Source organism: Lethenteron reissneri, chromosome 47, assembly GCF_015708825.2.
Source record: "Lethenteron reissneri isolate LAM-NWPU_2019-01 chromosome 47, ASM1570882v1, whole genome shotgun sequence".
Lineage (NCBI taxonomy): Eukaryota > Metazoa > Chordata > Hyperoartia > Petromyzontiformes > Petromyzontidae > Lethenteron > Lethenteron reissneri.
The window spans coordinates 10,040,797-10,065,586 of record NC_083825.1 but is presented as its reverse complement, the minus strand read 5'-3'; the positions used below and the strand labels follow the sequence as shown (position 1 = coordinate 10,065,586).

At 49.3% G+C, this 24,790-nt stretch overlaps 1 protein-coding gene across 5 annotated transcripts in view; it reads left to right on the top strand.

The window, feature by feature from the left end:
* Positions 1-24,790, top strand: part of LOC133354509 (solute carrier family 23 member 1-like) — a 56,662-nt gene that overhangs the window by 13,899 nt on the left and 17,973 nt on the right. For 4 of the 5 annotated variants that reach the window (XM_061571397.1, XM_061571402.1, XM_061571399.1 and 1 more), the window contains exons 3-8: positions 12,712-12,834; positions 16,734-16,826; positions 17,039-17,164; positions 17,776-17,933; positions 22,251-22,339; positions 23,040-23,110. In XM_061571397.1, the coding sequence (XP_061427381.1) occupies positions 12,712-12,834; positions 16,734-16,826; positions 17,039-17,164; positions 17,776-17,933; positions 22,251-22,339; positions 23,040-23,110 (660 nt within the window). The remainder of the gene's footprint in view (positions 1-12,711; positions 12,835-16,733; positions 16,827-17,038; positions 17,165-17,775; positions 17,934-22,250; positions 22,340-23,039; positions 23,111-24,790) is intronic. The other variant, XM_061571398.1, reaches the window with a different exon arrangement.

Genomic DNA, 24,790 nt, shown 5'->3' with positions numbered 1-24,790 from the left:
GGTACTCTTTGCCAGGTGTCCCTCTAGTCTGGATAATACATGTCGATTATTATAATAATTATTTTACTAATACGCTTGCTTACTGAGGACGGCCTCGCACTGAGTCTCATCACCCGTTTTGAGGAGGTTGCTGCTTCACAGCAGGGGACGATGTAATGAAGTAATAAAGTACTTTTTCAAATTTGGTTAATGTGGACCTTTACTCCGGCACACAATGTCCTACTCTTTTGGAATGTTACGGAACCTCCAATGTCTACTTTGAAGCAGACGGTGTGTATATTTTACGGTTAATACACCCACGGTATTAACCGAACCGTGAACCTCTGCAACGAGCAGCAGATGCCCTGCCGCTGAGTCGTGGCACTGCCCCCTATTGGAGTGATTTCAGAAGCTGGCATCTGATGTAGTCCTCTGAGGCCATTTGCTGATGCAGGGTGATCCACTGTTAGCTGTCGACTTGCGTATTAGAAATGTATTCACTTCATGCATTGAAGGATGAAGCCTAGAAATCCCCGAACAAAGCGGATGCTTCCTTAATGGACTGACTTATCAGCTCGTGTTTAACCAGGTGAGCGCCTTGTGATGTCTCTTATCTGGTTCATTGATTGGTTTTCCAGTACGGTTGTTTGTCTTTGATATTATTGCATATGGTCTGCCGCTGGTGCATGGTCAGCGCTTTTGTCAATCGTGAAGAGGGCCTCTCCAGACTGCGCAGGGCGTGGGGGTTATTTGACCATACTTCACCACGCTGGTCGGAGGTGGGGGCGGGCAATAGAAGGCGGGTGGCAAAAATGCAGGAGCATAGAAGGACAGTACAGTAATGGTGTTGCTGCACTACGCTCTGCTCTGAAGAGGCCAACCATTTGTGGCAACAGTATTGGTTGTGGTGATGATGGCCATGATTTATATATGACCTGTTCTTTCTGTAACAAAATAAGCAGAGCATTCACCTCCTTCCCCATATCTGTTCCTCCATGTAAACAACAATACAAAAAAATCCAATAAGCCACACAGTCTTCTGCAAGTGATTATTTTTCAGTAGCATCGGTGTCATGCAAGAAAACTCCACCAGCTTCGACATTTAGTGTCTCATCAGCAGTCAGGCTTGTTTAAATCATCACTGGTGAACTGACAGATGTTTATCGGCAAGGAAAGGGCAAAGCCTATTGCTTTTTCATCATCTTGATGCCAGCAAACACGTTCCTTCGGAGTGGGCAGGTAGGAACCTGGTTGGACAGTGCATTCGTGCACGGCAGAAAGCTTGCGGTCACGTAACGCACTTCAACCAATCCGGGAGCGTACTACATGTTTGGGAGGGGCTATGCACGACAGACAAATAATCCCTGGTGGGCAGTGTGGAACTGTTGTTCCTACCTGTAAAATGGTCCCATAGATAAGGACCCTCGCCGTTTGATATGGGTCCTGATTTTATTGCAAAGTGATATAACGCCGAACACAACATAACCATTAGCATTGTTGTGGAGAACACAAGTTTGTGGATGTGTGGGGTTATTCAGAAGGAATGACCAGCAAGTCACCTGGAATGGACATAACAACATGAGCATTATTCCTCAAGAGCTACCCTTAATTACTCTTTGGTTCTTTCGGTAAAGTCGCGTAGAAAATGAAATCAAATAATATTATCGGGCTGTGCGCAGAAACCATGGATCTGGCACGCCGTCTATAAATACATGGAGGGGGGGAAAAAACAACCTCGTATTTGAGTGGAACACTTTGTGCATTGTAAGTGCCTGGTATCCTTGGCGGTGGTGACGCAAAGCTTGCAAAGTTATTGTTTGCCTCTGCTATAGCGTTTAACTAGAATGTGCGAGCTGCTTTGATGAAAACAAGGAATAAAAACCCTACGTTAGCACAGAGCCTTTACCGCTTTCTAAACTGTGTTTGTTCTCAGAGCGTGTTTTTAGTGAGCGATAATGACATCACACGTCCAACCCGCACGGCGAGGTGACTTCACAATTGATAGCGCATTGAAAAGTAAAAGCAATTTTAAATTAACCTTGCCAGTCTTCCGTGTTCGTTGCTCTGACCCCTTCGGTGTGTCGTTATCTATGATACGGTTTCCGAATCTTCGCCGTTTTTGTGGCAGCAGCCCTCGGCAGCCACGGACAACAGAGTTATTGTTGGGGTAGAGAGGAGCCCAGCCAGGAAACCGAAGGCATATATTATTTTGAATAGTATGATGGTATTTAACCTTATGCAAAACCACACATAACCATAATAAAGGTCAACTGCCTATAGCATTACTCAGATCCGGAAGTCACTTTGCATTTATTGGTTTTAATGGTTACTTCAAATAATCTCCTCGTAATTACAGTCTGCTTTTCTATAACACGTGTTTTCACAACGCGAATTGGATGTAACCATGATGAATGTATTAAGGGACACCTTTTGTATAATGCGAATTAGATAATAACACGATCGAGTGAACAAATGACTTTGCGCGAGTTGGAATGACCGGTTGTGCGGCTGCCTCGGTGCAGCATCGCACAAGGCAGTGGGATGCTGCTGGATGCTTCTCGACACTACCCACGCGCCTCGGTCTTTGTTCGGCCTGCGTACGCATCTCACCTGTTATCGCGGACTGTGCTTTACTCTATATCATATATTATTTATTATAATGCGGTCTGTCCATAACGCGGTGTGCTTCAGGAACGCAACTACTACCGCGTTATAGGAGAGCAGACGGTACTACAAGATGAGTTTGAACGTGGTGGTAAGAAGTATTGGATATTTTTACCGCAAATTATACTTGAACTTCCAAGCATCTGCATGGAGGAGCCATGCTCGAGCAATGTTACGATCATCGTATAGCCATTGCAGTTTGCACAGTGTCAGTAAATGTTTAGGTTTATAAGGAAATTATGCAGGAAGTTAGTGACACGCCAGCTGACTATGTTGTGTGTTGTTCACACTGCAGCTGGTTACATAAACATTGTCGCAGTACCACCCCTTGGCCATTCCACGCAGCATTATAACAATGATGCTCGTGTTTTCATTCAAGCGAATCACCCGGAATGCACGCACGGCGGCAATGGGAGGCTTTCACCCTGTGACAGCCGTATTGACGGTGGTGTGGCAACGGGGGGGGGGGGGGGGGGGGCGGGGGACGACACAGGAACAGAGCCGAGGGAAAGATTCAAGTTTTTGCATGCTTTACGTAACACTGTCCAACATGTGTTTGTCCCTGGAAATATTCAGCTTGTTTTAATTGAATGAGAGAGGTGCATGTTTAGAATGCCATTGTGGCCCCTGGAAAAGCACACAGAGAAAACGTGAGAGGCTGAAGGCACAATCTTAACTGTTAAGAAATCCAAGAGGGCGGAGGCAGAGTGCAATCACGAGAAGGGGCGGTGGCCGATGGCCAGGAATATTTATTCAGTGGCAGACAAGATCGGGAACACGCCTGAGACCACGTCCATCGAGGAGATGGAGCGGTGTAATCCGTGAATGTTTTCGTTGCCTGATGGATTGTTATATCGCAAGCGTGTCATAAAAAAATTTTGGTCATATTGGATCGTCGTTCAGAGAGTTATCGCTGTCCGCTGTTTAGAGACAGAAATAGCGAATGTGTTAAGGCTTTAAACCGTTTTTTTCTTCTTCTTGGTTCTTTCGGTAAAGTCACGTAGAAGGGAAGTAATAAAATAATAAAAATAAAACATAATAAAACAATTCTCACGACGTTTCGGCCACAACTGCAAGCAGCCGTCCTCAGGTGAAAACCAGGTCCGTCGAGGCGACAGAGTCTGAATGAAACAGCACACGAGCTTGGAGCATATATATAAGCTGGGCGCATTGACAAAGGAATTTGCATATCAAAAGGAATTTAGCATATTTATGGGAAATGCAGGAATGTGATTAGTACTGCATATGCATGTGCATTATGCAGGATTAACAGCATCAAAGGGAGCTGCAGTTACTGCTGCTGCAGCAGTTGCTGCAGTTGCTGCTGCTGCTGCAGTTGCTGCTGCTGCTGCACTTGCTGCTGCTGCTGCACTTGCTGCTGCTGCTGCACTTGCTGCTGCTGCTGCACTTGCTGCTGCTGCTGCACTTGCTGCTGCTGCTGCAGTTGCTGCCTTATCCATTTTAATATAACACTATGTATTATTCTACCCACCCTAATGTGTATCATACTGCTATATGTTTACTGTACAATTACGACACCATACATTACTCTGCACACTGCACCATGCCAGTGAGTGGAACGTGGTCTGAAAGTCACCGTAAACGTGAACACAATCAGTTAAGATCCGAAATGGTTTATTACGTCCTTCCAATGATTGCTAAGCCAGAATCCATCTTCTCGGTTGAAATTGTCTCTGTGTTTGTATATGTGGATCGCCTCATGAACGAATCTCTCATGATAGCCAGATGGCTTGCAGAGAACCTCTGTCTTGGAGAAGTCAATGTCATGTGAGCCGACTGAATTGTAACAGTGATCTGCCACGGCTGAGGTGTTTGTCCTACCGTGTTTCAGGTCTGCCTTATGTTCACGGATGCGGTCCGAGACATGTCGTTTGGTTTCTCCAATGTAACTGCTACCACAGAGGCAACTTAGTTTGTAGACGCCAGGGTACTGTATGTCTGGAACCACATCTTTTACAGACGGGACCTAGATCACGGATTTTATGTACTGTGTTGAATCGGACCTGGATCTTGTGTTTAATCAGGATTTTGGAGATCTTTTTTTTTTTTTTTCGACCACATCAATTCCATACACCCAGCCATCAGATTCACCATGGAAGTCGAAAATGATGGCAAGCTACCCTTTTTGGATGTCCTAATCAAAAGGAGACCTGATGGTTCAATGAGCCACTCTGTCTACAGGAAAGCCACCCACACGGATGCTTATCTAAAACCGGATTCCCACCACCATCCATCCCAGAAGAATTCCCTCATCAAGACTCTATATCATAGAGCCCAATGCATCTCCGACCATGAACACATTTCCAGTGAACTCAAACACGTACGCCAAGCTCTTAAGGCTAATGGTTACTCCGACTACACAATCCGCAAAGCCATCACTCCAACCATCAAGAAGGATCCTGTTGAGGAGCCTTTCAAGACAATCACCTTACCCTACATTGCTGGGGTCACAAAAAAGATCTCCAAAATCCTGATTAAACACAAGATCCAGGTCCGATTCAACACAGTACATAAAATCCGTGATCTGGTCCCGTCTGTAAAAGATGTGGTTCCAGACATACAGTACCCTGGCGTCTACAAACTAAGTTGCCTCTGTGGTAGCAGTTACATTGGAGAAACCAAACGACATGTCTCGGACCGCATCCGTGAACATAAGGCAGACCTGAAACACGGTAGGACAAACACCTCAGCCGTGGCAGATCACTGTTACAATTCAGTGGGCTCACATGACATTGACTTCTCCAAGACAGAGGTTCTCTGCAAGCCATCTGGCTATCATGAGAGATTCGTTCATGAGGCGATCCACATATACAAACACAGAGACAATTTCAACCGAGAAGATGGATTCTGGCTTAGCAATCATTGGAAGGGCGTAATAAACCATTTCGGATCTTAACTGATTGTGTTCACGTTTACGGTGACTTTCAGACCACGTTCCACTCACTGGCATGGTGCAGTGTGCAGAGTAATGTATGGTGTCGTAATTGTACAGTAAACATATAGCAGTATGATACACATTAGGGTGGGTAGAATAATACATAGTGTTATATTAAAATGGATAAGGCAGCAACTGCAGCAGCAGCAGCAAGTGCAGCAGCAGCAGCAAGTGCAGCAGCAGCAGCAAGTGCAGCAGCAGCAGCAAGTGCAGCAGCAGCAGCAAGTGCAGCAGCAGCAGCAAGTGCAGCAGCAGCAGCAACTGCAGCAGCAGCAGCAGCAACTGCAGCAGCAGCAGAAACTGCAGCAGCAGCAACTGCTGCAGCAGCAGTAACTGCAGCTCCCTTTGATGCTGTTAATCCTGCATAATACACATGCATATGCAGTACTAATCACATTCCTGCATTTCCCATAAATATGCTAAATTCCTTTTGATATGCAAATTCCTTTGTCAATGCGCCCAGCTTATATATATGCTCCAAGCTCGTGTGCTGTTTCATTCAGACTCTGTCGCCTCGACGGACCTGGTTTTCACCTGAGGACGGCTGCTTGCGTTGTGGCCGAAACGTCGTGAGAATTGTTTTATTATGTTTTATTTTTATTATTTTATTACTTCCCTTCTACGTGACTTTACCGAAAGAACCAAGAAGATGAATCCCTGCAGTCACGAAAGCTTTAAATCGAAACTTTAAACCGTTGTTTAATTATTAGACCTGTTGGGTTTTTGGTGTTTATGAGGGATGCAACGACTAATCAATGAAGTTATTTTCAGTTTGTCCACGTTTATACAGCTGAAGAGTCTCCACGCTGCACCGCAGTGCTCGTCAACCAAGAATGGATTTGTGTATCTGATCATTGCTCGGAACCTTGCTAACCCATTGCATCAGAGGAAGTGATGTCGACCCCGGTCTCGACCATCAAAGGCAAACAATGCTGCTGAAACCGTGCACTCAAACAAGGCCACGTTGCTGTGGTATGTGTAACAGATTAAATACTTTGATAGTTGTTACGTGGAGGGACAGGCATGTGAAGGAGGAGGCAGACTGCCTGTTTGTTGCAGGCAGACGGCAGCGATGCTCTAGGGGGGGCGTCCAGGATTTGTGACATGCGTTTAAGACCCCTTCGAGACATCGGTACTCTTTAGAATAATTACGAAGTGGAATTTTCTCGTTGGGCATCACATGTCGACCAATTAGCGTTGCAATTCAGATAGAAATCATCTGTTCACTTTTCTTGATGAGAGGGAGCGGGGGGGAGAGGGATGCTCAGAACACACCAGGGTGTCGGATGTACTCTGTTCATGTTCACACATCCCAATCCACGGGGGATTTCAGTTTGAATCGGCATCCTGGGACCGTATCTTTGTGGTGATGCATTCAGTTTTATGTGACAGTCAAGCCACTAACTTAGTCCACCAACGAGCCGTATTTGATAAAACTGCAACAAATTTACCTGCACAGTGGCACTCTGTGTTGTGATCATATTGTTGCCTTTGAGGCTGTCTAATTTGTGGAGATGCGCTTGTGCAATATCTGCTCTTCTCTTCGGGCTATCTTTTGACGCAATCCTGATAAGAGATTAGTGCAGGTACACGGCATACTGAGCAGTGTGTGTTGTCTCAAGGTCAAGGTTGCATATGGGTAGATAAATAAAAACATTGTTGTGTCGTTGTGCGGCATGGCCAAGGTAATGGAGTTCTTTAAAATAGCTTTCAACTTTATCAGCTTCCAAGGATTCTGGTGGAGTTTTTTTCATTTTGTAAAAAGTTGTGTACAGCTAAAAGTGAAAGTCAGTGGCAGGAAAGTGGCTCCCCGAGTTTCTGCGAGCCATCCGAGCAGCCTTGTCGCTCGTGGCTCTCTGCTCCGTCTACGTCTCCTCGGTGGCTCTCTTTGCCGCCGTTGGCCGTGCCCAGTGGTTTTGTTCGTGGATCACACGACGGCGCATGCGGGGCGTCCACCACTGCGTGCGGAGGCGTCCACCACCGCATGCGGGGCGTCCACCACCGCGTCTCTCTTGCACTGCGCTGTGAACCTCGGCGGGGTGGACTTTGGCCCACGTCAGTGGCGAGTGATACTTGAACAGGTCCCGAGCCCGTTTGCTAGTCGTTCAAACTGTCGTGAGAAGTAAGTGGGCTTGGGCAGGACACGCTGCTTGAAGGATTGATGGGCGGTGGGCGAGAATGCCGACGGATTGGCAAATCAAAGGAGAGAACGCACCCACAATTGTGTCCACCCTGGAGATGGAGCAATGAAGTGAGCTCGTGTGCACACGCTCGGTGGGTTGCTGGATCCAACATGGGGCCGTGATACATGGTTATAGCGCTTGGGGAGACCTCTTCATCCAGCAGTGGGTTGACTGTGGCTGATGATGACGATGTGGCTAAAGATGCCTCTGGATGTTGCATGCTGCGTCTCGATGCAGGTGAGAGAGATGCACGACACTTGCGCAACAGAACTGTGGGAACATTTAAAAAACAAATAAATACAGGAACTTGGCTCCAGGAGTGACAGATGAGACAACAACAAAAAGTACATACATATTTATTTATTACATAAAGGCATGTTGCATTTGTATTGCGGTAGGTCCTTGGTGAATTGTTCAAATCTCACGGTAAAGCACATTCATCAAGGAAGTATTAGGCAGATAGTCATCATTCAATTGCAAAATGCAATTAATTCTGAAGATATCTTGTAGATTTATATCTAGGTGGTGGTTCATGGCCTGTCCCGGGAAAGTTTGAAGCCTCGTTCATGAACGTGGTAAGGCTTTCATGGTAACGGTCAAGCGTGTCATTACGGCCCTATAATGATGTCACCGTGACGTACAATGTGAATTACATGTGTACACGTAATTCCTCTCAAGTGCAAGTAAAATAAAAGGCAGAGAGAATCCGTTGAGAGCGTTTTCGCTCTCCTCCGAGAGCCACATTTCTAATGTCTCATCATCCCACGTGGAACTGCCGAGCCAGATGGCGGATTATCACCGTGTGCACAGGGCAGAAATCAAACGCACAATTAGCAAAGAGCAATGAAGCGGCTGCACGTGCGCGCTTCACAGAGTTGTTTTTTCCAGTCCGGCGTGCGTCACGCGCGGCCAAAGAGCGCCGCTCTCGTAGATTGCTCCCCGACAGAAGTCCATCTACACGGTGCGCGGCACGCCACGGCATCGAGATACGTTACCGGTATTGAATATTTAAACGCGCGGCAAACCGAACGAACGGGGTGCTGTTGCATGCACATTGTGTGCGTATGCCGTGGTCATGCGGAAAAAAGAGCTGCTATTTTTGGTAATGGGGGTGTAGCAGGTGGGCAGCTTCTGTGCACACAGATGGCAGGTGCACGCGTGCGCGTGGGAATAGGAAGTGCACGCACGCGTAAAACGATTGTGACTGTCCGACAGCGTCGGTGTAACCGGCAAATGTCAAGCGAGCGAGTCACGTCTAAGTGCTCGTGGCTAGTTGGGTGTCGGCAGATGTCATGAGCGGTGAGCGTCCGCATGGGCACGGCGCCATCGCTCATTGCTTCCGGTGTATTGAATGCGTGCGTGTCTTTAGCCGAGTGCGCACGTGTGTCTACGTGTATGTTGGGGTTGTTTTTGTTGCGTTATCAGTAGCCGCGTGCAGAAAAATGTGACCGGTTTGCCACACGCGAGTGGTGAATGTGAGACTTTTTTAAAACTGCGTTTTGGTTGTCGGCACACTGGACTTGCAACCCAGAGGGCATCGGTTGGACTCCATCTCTCGGCACGACAGTTGAAATGATGGTGCAAGATTCTTAAAACCTACCCCCCCCCCCCCCCCACTGCCTGTTTTCACCCAGCAGCTATTCAAATGGGTTCTCAACAGTCGATCAGTGGGTCGTACGTGGTGGGGTAAACTGGGTTGTGCCTACCTCTTCCAAGGCATATGGCCAGCCAGTAAGAGTACACCAAATTCCCTCGAGAGCAATGGTTCTTAACCTTTACTGCAGCCTTGCACCCCTTTCATTCTCACTCGTTAAAATGTGTTACTATGTTAATAAACACACAGGTTTGATTAAACAAAATAGTTGTACTTATATGCCTGTGCTGAATTTGTATTTTGATTAATTACCTTTTAAAAGAAATCTGTCCGTGTCTCACACTCCCAGGAAGGGCATCTCGCACCCCAGGTTAAGAGCCACTCCTCTCGTCCATCCTTCCTCAGAGGCCCTTCTGCCAGCAGTGGCGTGAGCGAGCAGTGGAAGGGTTGTGCCCTCGCCTTTGAATTGACAAACGAGAGCATGTGTGCATGAGCCGCTGTGCGGTTTGTAAGTCGGCACGTGCTAACCGGTGCATTAATTCGCGTCTAATCGAGTTTGTAGCCAGCCAATAGATTAATCACGGCTCATGATGATGATGATGATTATTGTTATTATATCGCTTGTTTACCCAAGAAAGCCTCATTGAGTCTCTAGACCTTTTTCAGGAGGGTCCTGCAAATTATGTAGCAGTTGGAGGGCGACGTTGCTGTTTGTAATCCCAAATGAGTAATTTACAGGTCATATTTTCAGCATTGGAATGTTTGTCCAATACAACTATGGTGCACATGCTTGTTTAGGTAGGGAAGGGAACCGGAAAACTCTTGAGGAAACTCATGCAGGGCGACAGGGTGACAACTCACAAATTCCACACAGCTTCCCGAGTCACGAGTTGAACCCAAGCGTTTCATGTGGTGAGGCACAAGTGTTATCGCTGAGCCACTCGGCCGCCCCATGATCATGAGATGTTTTACATTGGGGTTTTGAGGAAGAAATCTGTGTACTCAGTTCCGCTCGCTGCTCTCTGATTGCGTTTTCCTGTGGAACGTAAAAGGACCGCTTGCTGTGCTTTAGGATTGTGATGAATTGATTTACCTTGATTCTTGCGCTCGTGATACACGGCAATGAATCGCGCATGTGACGATCGATTATTTTGTACGTTTGCAAGTGTTGCCAAATAATCACCACGTCACGCTCGTCGTGGGGAGGCCCCCATCTAGCAGTCCAGGGACGAAGGGCTATGCTTCGCACCTTGGGAATTTTGAATGTCTCAGTGTGAATGAGAAATGGTAAAATGCCCGAACCATACCACAAGCGCAGTTATTGGGTTTTATTGGTTTTCAGCGCAGGTAAAACCCATTGGGCAATACATCCTCATTTTCAGTGGGGACCTGGTTAGCACCTTGGTAACCCATTTACAGCAAAAGACACGAACAAACCCAATCCACAAACAACTGTACATCATGGGCAGATTGCAGACGGCAAGGTCGTGCATCAACATCGCGCCACCAGCACTGGCACGCGGTGCAAAACGAAGTTGCGTTTTAATTTCTTTCTCTGATTATTTTTTTACGGGTGCTTTTCATTAAAGAAAACCATGTGACCCGTAATAGGATCAGTGAGGGGTGGCGCAGTGTTTGTCAGCAAAACACAGTGGCGTTATTGTCCTGTACAATGCTCCCCCTCTGCCTGCGTGCCCGCCCCCCCAACCCACCGCTGCCGTGAGATGCATGGTGGGGGGGGGGGGGCTGCCCATGGGTTTACGGCGCCTGGTGGGGGGGGGGCTATCCGAGCCAGTTTTTCTGATATGCGATGTTTTTTGTTTTCAAACTTTACAACGAAGGTTAAAAGTGTAAAATGCATTTGCGCTGTCCGCGCACATTTCTGTAACGGCTGTTGTAGACCTGGTACAATATGGACAGCATTCGAGTATCAAGCTGTGTTGCTCCAATAAACTGACTCGAGAAATCCGGCCACATTGATCAAAGGTTTATTGCCAAAATGTGCCGATAAAAGCACCAGCACTGTGTGTGACATCATCTGGTTGCGTGGCTTGGAACGTAAAGGCGCAGCCCTGCAATTGCGCACTCGCGCCACTGTCGGCGGAAGGGCCTCCGCTAGAGGGAGCTCTGGAGGGTATTTGGTCTACTCTTCCACGCTGACCAGACGTGTTGTAAAAGGAGGGAGTGCCCACACTTTACCCCACCACACTCCACCTGCAGATCGACTGTGCTGGGTGGACAGAGGTGGCGGGGGAGGGGGGGATTTAAGAAACACGCATCGATGTTTCAACTGCATTGCAGGGAGATGGATTAGAACCCGCTGGGTTGCAAGTGCGGCGTAATAACCATTACACCGCAGCGTCAGGTCCAGTATTATCGCAAATTCAATTGTTACTTTGACAAACGCGGGAAACTCCATGGGTGGGCATGGCCCGTTGTCCTCGCGGCTGCTGGTCGGCGTGGATTTTTCGAGTGAAACGGACTCGGGCGCGTGGGGAACGCGTGCGTTGACTCGTGATTGTGACAGTCGATGATCCACGCGTGAAAGGACGCGGTCACGGTTGTGGAGCTAACGGAGTCGTACAAATGGGGGACAACGAACGAAAGGCGTTGCGGCACGCGAGACGACAAACACAAACGAGGCCCACAGTTCTGTAGTACTAATGAGACGTGCAGCGCAGAGAGCGTTGAAGAAGCAAGACGGACAGCTCATGCGATTTCTGACTCTGGTGCCCTTCTGTGGACAGTCGGTGTTTCTCCCCCTGTTCTGCAAAGCCTTCTTTTAAGTTATTCGGTTCCCTCCCATAGCTAAAAAACATACAATGTTCTTGGTATTAATAATAATGCAATTTATAACGCGCGCAAATTTGCGGACGTAATGGCCGCAACTCAGAGGCGCGGAGCCAAGCTCAGAGTCGCTCGAAAGCGTGGTTGTAGAGGTGAGTTCTTAAGTCTCTCTTGAAGGAGGCGATTGAGGTGATGCTGCGAATGTGCAGAGGGGTGATGGCGTTCCAGACTGTTGGGGCTGCCACCGAGAAGCGGCGCATAGACGTGACCATCCTGGATCTTGGTATCAAGAGGAGGTCGTGAGTCGCACTGCGCAGGCCAAAAATCACAGTGCAAATTTTTTTTCCTGTGAATTACTTGATCGTGATTACACAGCAGCAGCAACATCGTCCCGACTGTGAAAATGTGGCAGAACCCTCCTGAAAAAAAGTCATGAGCTTTCCTGGGTAAAGGAGCTAAATAACAGCATGAAAATGCCTCTCCCTCCACTCCTACCTCCCCACCCTCCCCTCCTACCTCCCCACCCTCCCCTCGTTATTGTTGTGCAGACACCCGCCGGGCAAAAGAACGGCGCTGCTCTCTCGGCAGACGGCGACGGCGGCGACTGCCTACCCATGGTGCCCCTGGCCCAGGAGAACGGGGATGCCAAGGTGACATCAGTCTGTGGCTCTGTAAGGTTGGGTCCGGGCACGGCTTGAGTACAAAATGTGCGGGAGTGCCGCAAATTGGTGCTGCCCTTAGGGTGCGTGGAACATGGTTCTACACGTCAGTGTCATGTGCGCGTGTGGTTTGGGGCAAAAATTATATGGGCGGCTCCATCTTAAGACAGTCCGATTTACAACGATCCACATTTACAATGTTTGTATCATGCCACCGTGGATGATTTACGATGCAGAAAATTGGTTTGCGACACATCTTCCGACACTACTCCAAACACATTTGATAGGAGTCAGTCTAGTGTTTCCCGATGTGGCTTGGCGTGGAGCTTGTGTTATTCTTGAGTGTTTTTCGTTCATCTTTACCTATTTTTCCCTGTTAAATATCGCTGGTTAAAGTGAAAAAACACATCGGCAAGTGATGTTCTGTTTATGAGAAAGTCCGATTTTATAATGATCCGATTTACAACGGCGGGGTTTCCAGGAACGCATTGCATCGTAAAAGCAGGGGGACAGACTATATATGGAAACTAAAAACTTGGTTATCTACGAAACGAAATATATTTTCAGTTGGCCGTTCTTGTAATATGTTTTGACATTTGAAACGCTGAAATGTTTCAAGTGGTTTCTAGCTCAAACAAGCATGGAGGGGTTTCTACATATCTGTGATGGGGGCGAGTCATGTGTTCCTGTGTATTTAGTTTAACCCTGTGTGACCTCAACAGAGCAGGGTGAGTCTCATTTGCAAATGTGACCTTCGTCACCAAAATGACATAAGTGTAAATAAAAACGAAGTACAAAAATTAAGTGACGAAAAATCGGACGTAGAACAACGGCATGACAAATTAATAATAAAAAGTTTTTTTTTACGAACAAAAATAAGTTTGTTCATTAAAGCTGGCTTCTACGAATGATTCTTTAAAAAAAAACATTCATAGTAAAAGTAAATGAGAGCATCATATTCGGTTCAGGGTAATTATTGCCCTCGTACGTTAACAGACAAAGGGTCTATGACGTCAAATACATCTGCAAGGGAAGCTTTCGCAAAGAATCGACAGCTCCGCGTCCGGTTGCAATTGAGCTGGGAGAGGAAACGGGGACGTCTAATGAAGCGAGGGAATTCCAGGGGTTTGGGGCATGAGCAGAGGGATACGCGGTGAGAAGTGTGCACTGAGACACCACAGTTGACGTCCCATAAGGTGATGTTTCAGTTCATAAAACCCCAGGGAGGTGGCGGCGCACGCTCGTGATCCAACGCCGCGGAGAAGGCAATGACAGCAAAAATGTGTGCTTCCATCTGTTCCGTCTGATTGGGATAGTGTTTTTCCCCTCGCATGCGTGGGTTTTTTCTGGGTACTCTGGTTTCCTCTGACATGTTAAACGCTCATTAATTGGCGGCGAACACCTCAATATATGGAGGAGTGCAGAGCTTGGACGGTTGTTGATGCTGGCTCATTGCATGGCTGCCTTCTTGCTTGTCTGTGGTTCGTACATTGTGCGCCGTGTTACAATTTGAATTTACATTATTATTAATAATGATAAGGGATCTTTGGCCTTCTCCCAGCCCTGCCACACTGGCACAGATCTCGCTGTATCATAACCGGGATCACAGTGGCCACGAAAATTTGGAATTTGAATACAATGCCGCGTAAAATCTTGGCATTGGCCATAGAAATAAGATACGTTAGATTTCAAAATGGTTGTTTGAGCTTTTTTTAAATATATCTACAAATATAATATAATGTTTTAGTCGGGTACTACTTCTGATTCCGTGACTTTCTGTATATTTACTGAATTACCCTGACGGAATAGTAGTAGCCCTAATTATGACACTATGTTACACACGTCTTCATATGTGGGGTTATTTGACCATACTTCACGACATGGGTCAGTGCGTTTTGGTAAAGATGGTTATCATAGACTAGAGGACATAGAATTACAGTACAACAACATGCATTATTTTCTGCTGCCGTATGTTGCCCACGACCTCCATCACCAGTTTTCTGCAAGATGGTCACCCGTCCGAGCATTATCCAGGCTCAGACCTGCTTAGCTTCTGAGATCTGATGAAATGGGGCGGAGTGCGGGTGACATCGGCACGTTGAGAGATCTATCCGCGTGTGTGTTTGTGCGTACAAGTCGTAAATAGTTGTGGCTTCAAAAGAAAACCGAAGAATTGGCCACGGGTAACGAACACGCGACATGTTGCGAGCTGTTTGTGCTCTGCAAGGCACGCGGTGTGTTTGTCACATGGAGCTGTGTACGGGATGACATCATGGCAGCGTGAGACCGGGCAAGGGCACAACATGAGAACAAACAATCATCTGGCATGGGTTTTTTTTTTATTGCCATGAGAGCGGGTGAAATATAATGATGGCCATACATTTTGCATGCGTTCCATGTTTGGAGTAATGTCAGATTCATATTAATTTCAAAGAACAGCCTGCGGCAATGTTCTGAAGGGAAGTAATGTTTGGCACAAATAATATGTTCACTAGGTTGCCATTCATAAATTGGAGCAGTCAAATGAATCCTGTTGTAAGATTTTGCCAAGTTTTTGCCGCGCCTTATTTTGCACGGCAAAATTGAATGGCACGTCGGTGTGCTGCGGCTTGTGTGACGTTTGTGTACGGTCAGTTCTTTATTAAGTTGAAACATAGTTGCTACGTACAGGGACTCTTATACTTACAAATATTCAACTTACGGATTTTCAGAGACGTGAACGAACTTGTCCGTATGTCCAGTTGCCTGTTTCGGACCGAGAGTCAACCACCGCGCAAGAGATGGCGGTGGTGGCATCTACATCTGCAGAACGTCATACAACTTTGAAAGCCAGCTAGTGTACATGCCGCACAACATGTTTGGAATCGACCTGAGTAAAGTTGGACTTACAAACAAATCGACTTATGAACAGACCTGGAACCTAACTCGGTCTCTATACAGGCAAAAGGGCTCAACACATCAAGCGGTCAGCCACAAACAGCACTATAAAAGTTTAACACGTAGGCTTTCATGACCAATATCCATAATAGAGGTTTTTGGGTTAGATTGCGTAAGTAAAAATGTGTCGTTAAACACGCCACCACCCTATGAAAACAACCCAACCGGTCATGGATATCCATTGTACTTTATATGAACACATGCACCCCCTCCCCCCTCTGGTCTTCGCACCTGATTGGCTCACAAGTGACGACATCAAATGTATCCCTCCATTTAAGGCCGAAACAGGAGGATTTCACCAGAACTGATGAGGCTGTCCCCTGATGAGGCTGGTTGTAATTTGCGGCGAAACGTCACGGTACTCGAACTGTGAATGTTGTGGGTTCACTCTCCAACACACAAGCGGTGTGCTGAACCAGTCACGAATTGGCACGTTCTGTTTACGTGACAAACCTTACTAATTGGCTGTGTCGGGTGTTGGCGGGTTTTACAACGAATTTATAATTACGCGATCTAACCCCAAAAGCCTCTTAGGGATGAGTACTATCAAAGGTATAAGAGACGTGATTTTGAGCAAGGTTATTTAAAGAGCCCCCCTCCTCCCAACTCCCGGAGATACTCGCCACAACTTGAGAAACACCGGGGAGATGTCGGCACAATCCTGGACAAGTTTGGAGAGCGCCATATCTGAGACGCCGTCAGAAGGGCTGCGGATGAGACGGTGGTCAGAGAGACGTCCACGAAACCTCGGCTGTCTCAGACAAACTTTGACATCTTGGAGGAGAAGGCCAGAGCATGCAAGAGGGGTGGCACTGCTGATCTTTTTTTATCCAATGTTTAGGGGTTCCCCAAAAACCAGCGCTGTCTCTGACCACGTGATTTTGAAGACCTCCTCTGTGTCGGGATAAACTATCTTCTATGCGGGCGGGGCATAGGCGCCTAACTTGTGTGTGTGATCCCTTGCTGTGTCACAGGTGCTCACGAACGGGTCCGTGCCAGGCACAGAGGAGGAGGAGGAAGTGTCCGTGTTGGTGGGAACTATCAATAAGCAAAATGGAGAAGCCAGGGTGAGGCTGTGTGTGTCTAACAGTGTTCATGGTTGATGAGGATGATGATTGTGATTGGGAATGAATGCGCGCACGTGTGTGTGTATGTGGGGAGTGGTGGCACGGTGGTTGGCACACTGTGCTGCAAACCCAGCGATTCGAGTTAAACCGTGATGGTAACTGTGTGTGTTGCGGTTGTCGTGGTGATGGTGATGGCACGGTGTGGCCGGCAGCGCTCGCTGTTGGGACTGGAGCCGCACGCACCGGAGTCGGCCACCCCGCAGCGCCGCCCCTACGACATGATTTACACGATCGAGGATGTGCCGCCGTGGTACCTGTGCATCCTCCTCGGCTTCCAGGTACCGCCTCTTCCCTGCGCCCGTGCAGCCACCCACGACCGTCAGCTGTCGCGAGCGTTTGCCGAGACGGCAGAGAGCGGACTAAAGCACTTCCTCGGCTCGTGAGGGTTCATTGTTGATGCCCGAGGCTCAGAAAGGCAGACAACAGCACTCTCAGGATTTTTAAGTCGGGGTCAATTCAAGTGTAGGAGCGCAGGCTGTAATGGCGCGTGGTGGCGGCATCCACCCTCCGGCGCCAACCCCGAGGGGTCCCCTCTTGTCAAAGCTCCCAAGCGAGAGGCCCCCCCCCCCCTTACCATCCCCGAGTCTGGAGAGCGGCGACCATTGCTTGTTTCGAATGACATTGGGAGATCTTTAACATCCACTGCGAAACCGAGGCCCATATTGCTACGGTGAAGCTATTCGCGTTAATAACCAGGGGACTGCTCACTGGATTCGAATGGCAAACCTCTGCAGCGAGTGGCCGAACGTGCTCCTGCCGGGCCACGTCACCGCCCCAAAGTACAACTCGCGATTCCATGAACCCTTCGAAAACGTGCGTGCGTCCCTCGAGCCACCGGTACGCACCCTGGTTGACGACGCCGTCTCCTCCTCGCCCCCTCCTCCACCAGCACTACCTTACCTGCTTCAGCGGCACCATCGCGGTGCCGTTCTTGCTGGCCGACGCGCTGTGCGTGGGCTTCGACCAGTACGCCATCAGCCAGCTCATTGGCACCATCTTCTTCTGCGTGGGCATCACCACCACGCTGCAGACCGTCTTCGGATGCCGGTGAGAGACGTCTAAACCCGGTCCTTCTTTACTGTCGCCGCCCCCCCCTCCCGCCCGCCCGCCAGGCCCTCCTCTGTGGTTCGTTGCAACCCCTCTGTGATACAGTGCAACGTAGGACTCGCTCTCCTGGATTGTTTCATCTCGTCTATGCTGTGTTCAGCCACCACACTGCATGTGTTACAGCAACACACTGACTCTGCCACCCACTCGCTCGCCCACTCACTCAACCACTCCATCCACCACACTGCATGTGTTACAGCAACACACTGACTCGACCACCCACTCGCTCGCCCGCTCACTCAGCCACTCCATTCACCACACTGTATGTGTTACAGCAACACACTGACTCTGCCACCCACTCGCTCGCCCACTCACTCAGCCACTCAATCCACCACACTGCATGTGTTACAGCAACACACTGACTGCCACCCACTCGCTCGCCCACTCACTCAGCCACTCCATTCACCACACTGCATGTGTTACAGCAACACACTGACTCTGCCACCCACTCGCTCGCCCACTCACTCAGCCACTCAATCCACCACACTGCATGTGTTACAGCAACACACTGACTGCCACCCACTCGCTCGCCCACTCACTCAGCCACTCCATTCACCACACTGCATGTGTTACAGCAACACACTGACTCAGCCACCCACTCGCTCGCCCACTCACTCAACCACTCCATCCACCACACTGCATGTGTTGCAGCAACACACTGACTCGACCACCCACTCGCTCGCCCACTCACTCAGCCACTCCATTCACCACACTGCATGTGTTACAGCAACACACTGACTCGACCACCCACTCGCTCGCCCACTCACTCAGCCACTCAATCCACCACACTGCATGTGTTACAGCAACACACTGACTGCCACCCACTCGCTCGCCCACTCACTCAGCCACTGCATTCACCACACTGCATGTGTTACAGCAACACACTGACTCTGCCACCCACTCGCTCGCCCACTCACTCAGCCACTCAATCCACCACACTGCATGTGTTACAGCAACACACTGACTCGACCACCCACTTGCTCGCCCACTCACTCAACCACTCCATCCACCACACTGCATGTGTTACAGCAACACACTGACTCGACCACCCACTCGCTCGCCCACTCACTCAGCCACTCCATCCACCACACTGCATGTGTTACAGCAACACACTGACTCGACCACCCACTCGCTCGCCCACTCACTCAGCCACTCCATTCACCACACTGCATGTGTTACAGCAACACACTGACTCGACCACCCACTCGCTCGCCCACTCACTCAACCACTCCATCCACCACACTGCATGTGTTACAGCAACACACTGACTCGACCACCCACTCGCTCGCCCACTCACTCAGCCACTCCATCCACCACACTGCATGTGTTACAGCAACACACTGACTCGACCACCCACTCGCTCGCCCACTCACTCAGCCACTCCATTCACCACACTGCATGTGTTACAGCAACACACTGACTCGACCACCCACTCGCTCGCCCACTCACTCAGCCACTCAATCCACCACACTGCATGTGTTACAGCAACACACTGACTCGACCACCCACTCGCTCGCCCACTCACTCAGCCACTCAATCCACCACACTGCATGTGTTACAGCAACACACTGACTGCCACCCACTCGCTCGCCCACTCACTCAGCCACTCCATTCACCACACTGCATGTGTTACAGCAACACACTGACTCGACCACCCACTCGCTCGCCCACTCACTCAGCCACTCAATCCACCACACTGCATGTGTTACAGCAACACACTGACTCGACCACCCACTCGCTCGCCCACTCACTCAGCCACTCAATCCACCACACTGCATGTGTTACAGCAACACACTGACTCGACCACCCACTCGCTCGCCCACTCACTCAGCCACTCCATTCACCACACTGCATGTGTTACAGCAACACACTGACTCTGCCACCCACTCGCTCGCCCACTCACTCAGCCACTCCATTCACCACACTGCATGTGTTACAGCAACACACTGACTCGACCACCCACTCGCTCGCCCACTCACTCAACCACTCCATCCACCACACTGCATGTGTTACAGCAACACACTGACTTGACCACCCACTCGCTCGCCCACTCACTCAGCCACTCCATCCACCACACTGCATGTGTTACAGCAACACACTGACTCGACCACCCACTCGCTCGCCCACTCACTCAGCCACTCCATTCACCACACTGCATGTGTTACAGCAACACACTGACTCGACCACCCACTCGCTCGCCCACTCACTCAGCCACTCCATCCACCACACTGCATGTGTTACAGCAACACACTGACTTGACCATCCACTCGCTCGCCCACTCACTCAGCCACTCCATTCACCACACTGCATGTGTTACAGCAACACACTGACTCGACCACCCACTCGCTCGCCCACTCACTCAACCACTCCATTCACCACACTGCATGTGTTACAGCAACACACTGACTCGACCACCCACTCGCTCGCCCACTCACTCAGCCACTCCATTCACCACACTGCATGTGTTACAGCAACACACTGACTCGACCACCCACTCGCTCGCCCACTCACTCAGCCACTCCATTCACCACACTGCATGTGTTACAGCAACACACTGACTCGACTACCCACTCGCTCTCCCACTCACTCAGCCACTCACTCAGCCACTCAATCCACCACACTGCAGGTCATAACACTTCTCTCTCTCTTCCTTTCTTTCTTTCCTCGGACTGAAAAACTTTGGAATTCCCTCCCATTGTCTAGTTTTCTCAAGCCCTTCTTAACCGTCCTCATATGTGCTCAGAAACTGCGTTTAAAATACATGACAGTACACTTGCATTCATATAGCTTCTAAACGAGGCTGCACCTCAGGATGCTGCACAGAAAGAAAATCATTTTCATTTTATAGAGATGCAGCGAACAGAGGAAACTGTCCTGAGCTTGGACTTGAACAAGGGCAGGGAGTTGAGAGCATGGATAGCTGTGCAATAGGAAATCCAAACTCCTCGCACCGTGTCAGCCATGGGGGTTGTTACGAGGGGGGGGGGGGGGTGAAAGGCGCTGGACCGGTTCAGATGTCACTCGCCACCGACGTTCGCGGCGGCCCTGGTAATCGATAGCGACGCTCAGGAGCCACGGCGACTCGCAATTTAGAGTGGCTCAATGTCGGCGACCTCACATACATGATGCTGCTCGTGCGTCCCCGGTCGAGAGTTGCGCAGTGCGGCCCGTTGTCTTCTTTTCTGGGTGCCCAAGAAGTGTGCTCTGGATGTAAGGTACCCCAGCGGATAATCCCTGTGAAAGCCCTGACCTAATCCCTTGCTATTAAATGTACCTTTGTGCTGCAAAGCGTATTACTTTCTCAGCTCTTGGCTCAGCGAGCGTTGGGTGTCAGGGATAACTAGGCCACGCTGCTAGGCGGCCAAATTGGAGTAATTCCACGAGTAATAGTGGTGCGGTGGCTGGTAGATGCTCTTCCTCCAGTGCGGTGTATTGTCGGGTGTCCTCGCAATACCGCGAGCAGATATAACGTGTCCCTAACATAACGAGGTTTTTCTGGGCAGCCCTAAAAATTGGAGAGAAAAAGAGGAAACTGGCATAAACGGAAGCTCAGGAATGAGCTTCCGTTAAACTGGCACAAAGCAAAGGCACGCGGCCTCGTGGTCGGGAGCCCCACGTGTTCCCACTAAGCAGGTGCAAGAGGGCAATATACTATACTTTAGCAACAACACTGCATTGCAAATTGGAGCGTGCTCAGTAAGGCGAGTGGAATTATATTATCATGGGGTTTGTTCATAATGATGAATGCACACGGTTTTTGTTCGACTCAGAGGCGTGGGGAAGCACAGATAAGTGTGAAGGGCGCCAGAACCGGTGCTACCAACGATTGCCCAAGCTCTGAGGTCCTATATCGAGATGTTTGGGCAACTCCATTTCCGAGTGTTTACACTTGTGGAAGGAAACCAGAGTACCCAGAGGAAAACCCACACATGTGAGGGGAAGGGGTAACAGTAAATCCTCATATTGATGGTAAGTAACCCACTTGCTGTACTGTCATAACACCCTAGCAATCCGAGAGTCTGTGCACCACCAACCCTCGCTGCCTCGACAGTGCTGCACATTACAAGCCACTTGCAGCATTATCCACCAGCGTAGCTCTCCACTAGCGTGTTTGACAGCCCGATTCGTTCCGCGGTGAGGACAAGGTCCCAACCATGCTGACGTGGCAAGGGAGAACACGGGTTGTGGCAAGGGGAGAGCTGGGTTGGGGAGGAGGGCTGCGTCGCTCACTCGCGTGTGCTGCCGCTCGCTGCGCAGGCTGCCGCTGTTCCAGGCGAGCGCCTTCGCCTTCTTGGCGCCAGCGCAGGCGATCCTCTCGCTGGACAAGTGGAAGTGTCCGGACACAGGTGCCCCACGCACGCACAGCTCCTTGCCTTGCACACAGGACACGGGAGCACCGGTCACACCGCTCCTCACTTGCGTCAAGACAGTCATTTATTGGATATCCACGAGTCTCAAGACTCTTGTCTCAGGAGGGTCCTGCTACATTAGGATGCTAGGCCAATTCCGTGAATGGGAGTTTGGCTACTTGTGAGAAGAAACGAGAAAACCCGGAGCAACTCCACCCGATTATAGGAGGGAGATAACGCCCAAGCTTCCACATAGATGGGTTCATGAACCCACTTGCTGTACTGCTATATCCTGGCCACCAGGTGATCCTTCATCTCATCATTTGAGATCTATTGGCAAGTAATAAGTGGCTTGCATCGCACCTCAACACATTTGAAAGGGCACCTCCAATGGCAGCTGTCTTTTTGCGGCACAAGGCGACTCGGCACACAGTCTGCAAGTTCGCACTTAGTCCGCTGGTTGGGGGTGACGACGAGTGTTGTGTGTAATCCCAGTTGAGCAATTTGTGGTGTCATGTTTTCTAGACCTTGGCGCCGGCACAGAATGGCCTTCTCATTTCCAACGACGTTAGAAAGACGACGTTTTTTCATAACACATCTGTGTGGAGTGTAACAACTGGCTCCTGGTTCACGTTCCCCACCTGCGCGTGAGCCGCGTTAACGCGCCGCCCTTCTGCTCGTCTGTCTCTCCTCCCAGACGCCATGTTTGCGAACAGCACCACGCAGCCGCTGGACACGTCCGAGATTTGGCATCCGCGCATGCGCGAGGTACGACCACACCGGCCGGTCCCGTCCTGACCTCCTCACCGGGACGCGCGGCCGGGACAGGGCGAGCAGGCCGGGACAGGGCGAGAAGGCCGGGGCAGGGCGAGAAGGCCGGGACAGGGCGAGCAGGCCGGGACAGGCCTGCCACTGCCCGAGGCGGTCGTGCCTCGTTGGTGTTGAGTGTCACCGTGGGTGTCATTAGGGTTTTGTGATGCATTAATTCATTTATATTTGTGAACATAGATATTTATTCGATGAGTAAGCCCATGTACATTAATGAAAATCAAACCATTTTAATTCTACCTTGAATTCTACAGGTTTGACAAAATCGTTAACGTAAAATAATATTGAGCGGTTGTAAATGTTTACAACCAGGTAAGGGCCCATTGAGAACAGAAGTTTTTGACAGAAGACATTAGTTTACTTGAGGACAGTGACACAGTAAACCGGTTATGAAAACAACAAGCCTAAAAATACATTGTGAAGATATTTTCTGTGCAGTTAAGCAATAATATGTGGCCGAGTGGCTCAAAGGTCGGAGTACTGAGCCAGCAATGCTGAGAAGCCTGGGTTTAAGTCCGGATTTCGACCGCATGAGATTTTAGTTTGCCAGTCTGAGCCACCTGCATTAAGAGGTTTACGTTCCGAACCAGACCTACATCAGTAATGACATTCGCTCTCCAGACACAGGCTTTTACTAAGGGAGTGAACCTTTCTGAAATAACACACCTGCAGAAGGTGGTTGATCTTTTAAAAGTTTGGCGGAATGGTGAGAAGGGGCCCCACTGTGAAGAGCCTCGGGCAGCTGGTCTGGCTCTCAAGCTTTTATTGACCGCAATGACTTCCGTGGGCTATTGCTCGCAAGCCTGCACCCTATTGACCCCTTTTCACAATATTTTAAATTAAATTTCATCAATTTTTGTATTGCTCTTGTTTACCCAGGAAGACCGTTATTCAGAAGAGTACTGCCGTGTTTTGTAGAAAGGGGGGCAGGGGGGACGCAGCTGCTCCTGTGTAAATCCCATTTGAGTAATCTTTCAGCATGGGGATGTTTGGCCAATACAGGTTACATTCTATGGAGGGGGGGGGGGTTCCTATTGGAGGAAACTGGAGAACCCCGAGGAAACCCATACGGAACGGGAGGAGAAACGATCAACTCCGCAGAGAAAAGCGCCGTATATGTGAATGGAAGCCAGGTGCTTATTGCTATGAGGCACGAGAGTTACCATGGTGCCAACGTTCAATAAAAATGGGAGGATTTTTTTTGGAATGTTTTAAGCGCTGAGCCAAAATAAAATATACGACTTTCCCCACGCACACCTTTGTTAGACTGTAGGCGTGTTGCACAACAGGCGATGGTCAAACGCGACTGCTTGCTTGCTTCTGTTATGAAACATTACTGGGCCAGCTATAAATGCACTGATGCGTGCCTTTTCTGTGTAGTATTCGCCCTTTGGCCTTCTCTGGTCTACACTGGTGAGACTAGGCCCTAAAGAATGTTGTCTCTGGTGTAGACCAATCAGTTTCAAGGACAATCGATATATTATCAGAGCATTTTTTGTTTGCATGTTCACCACCAGTACGTGTGATTAATGCAGACATGATTCCTTGAAAAAGGTCTCTAGTTGGTGTTTCAACATCTTAGCACCTGTTTTATTGCCAGAAAGGGTAAAACCGATTATT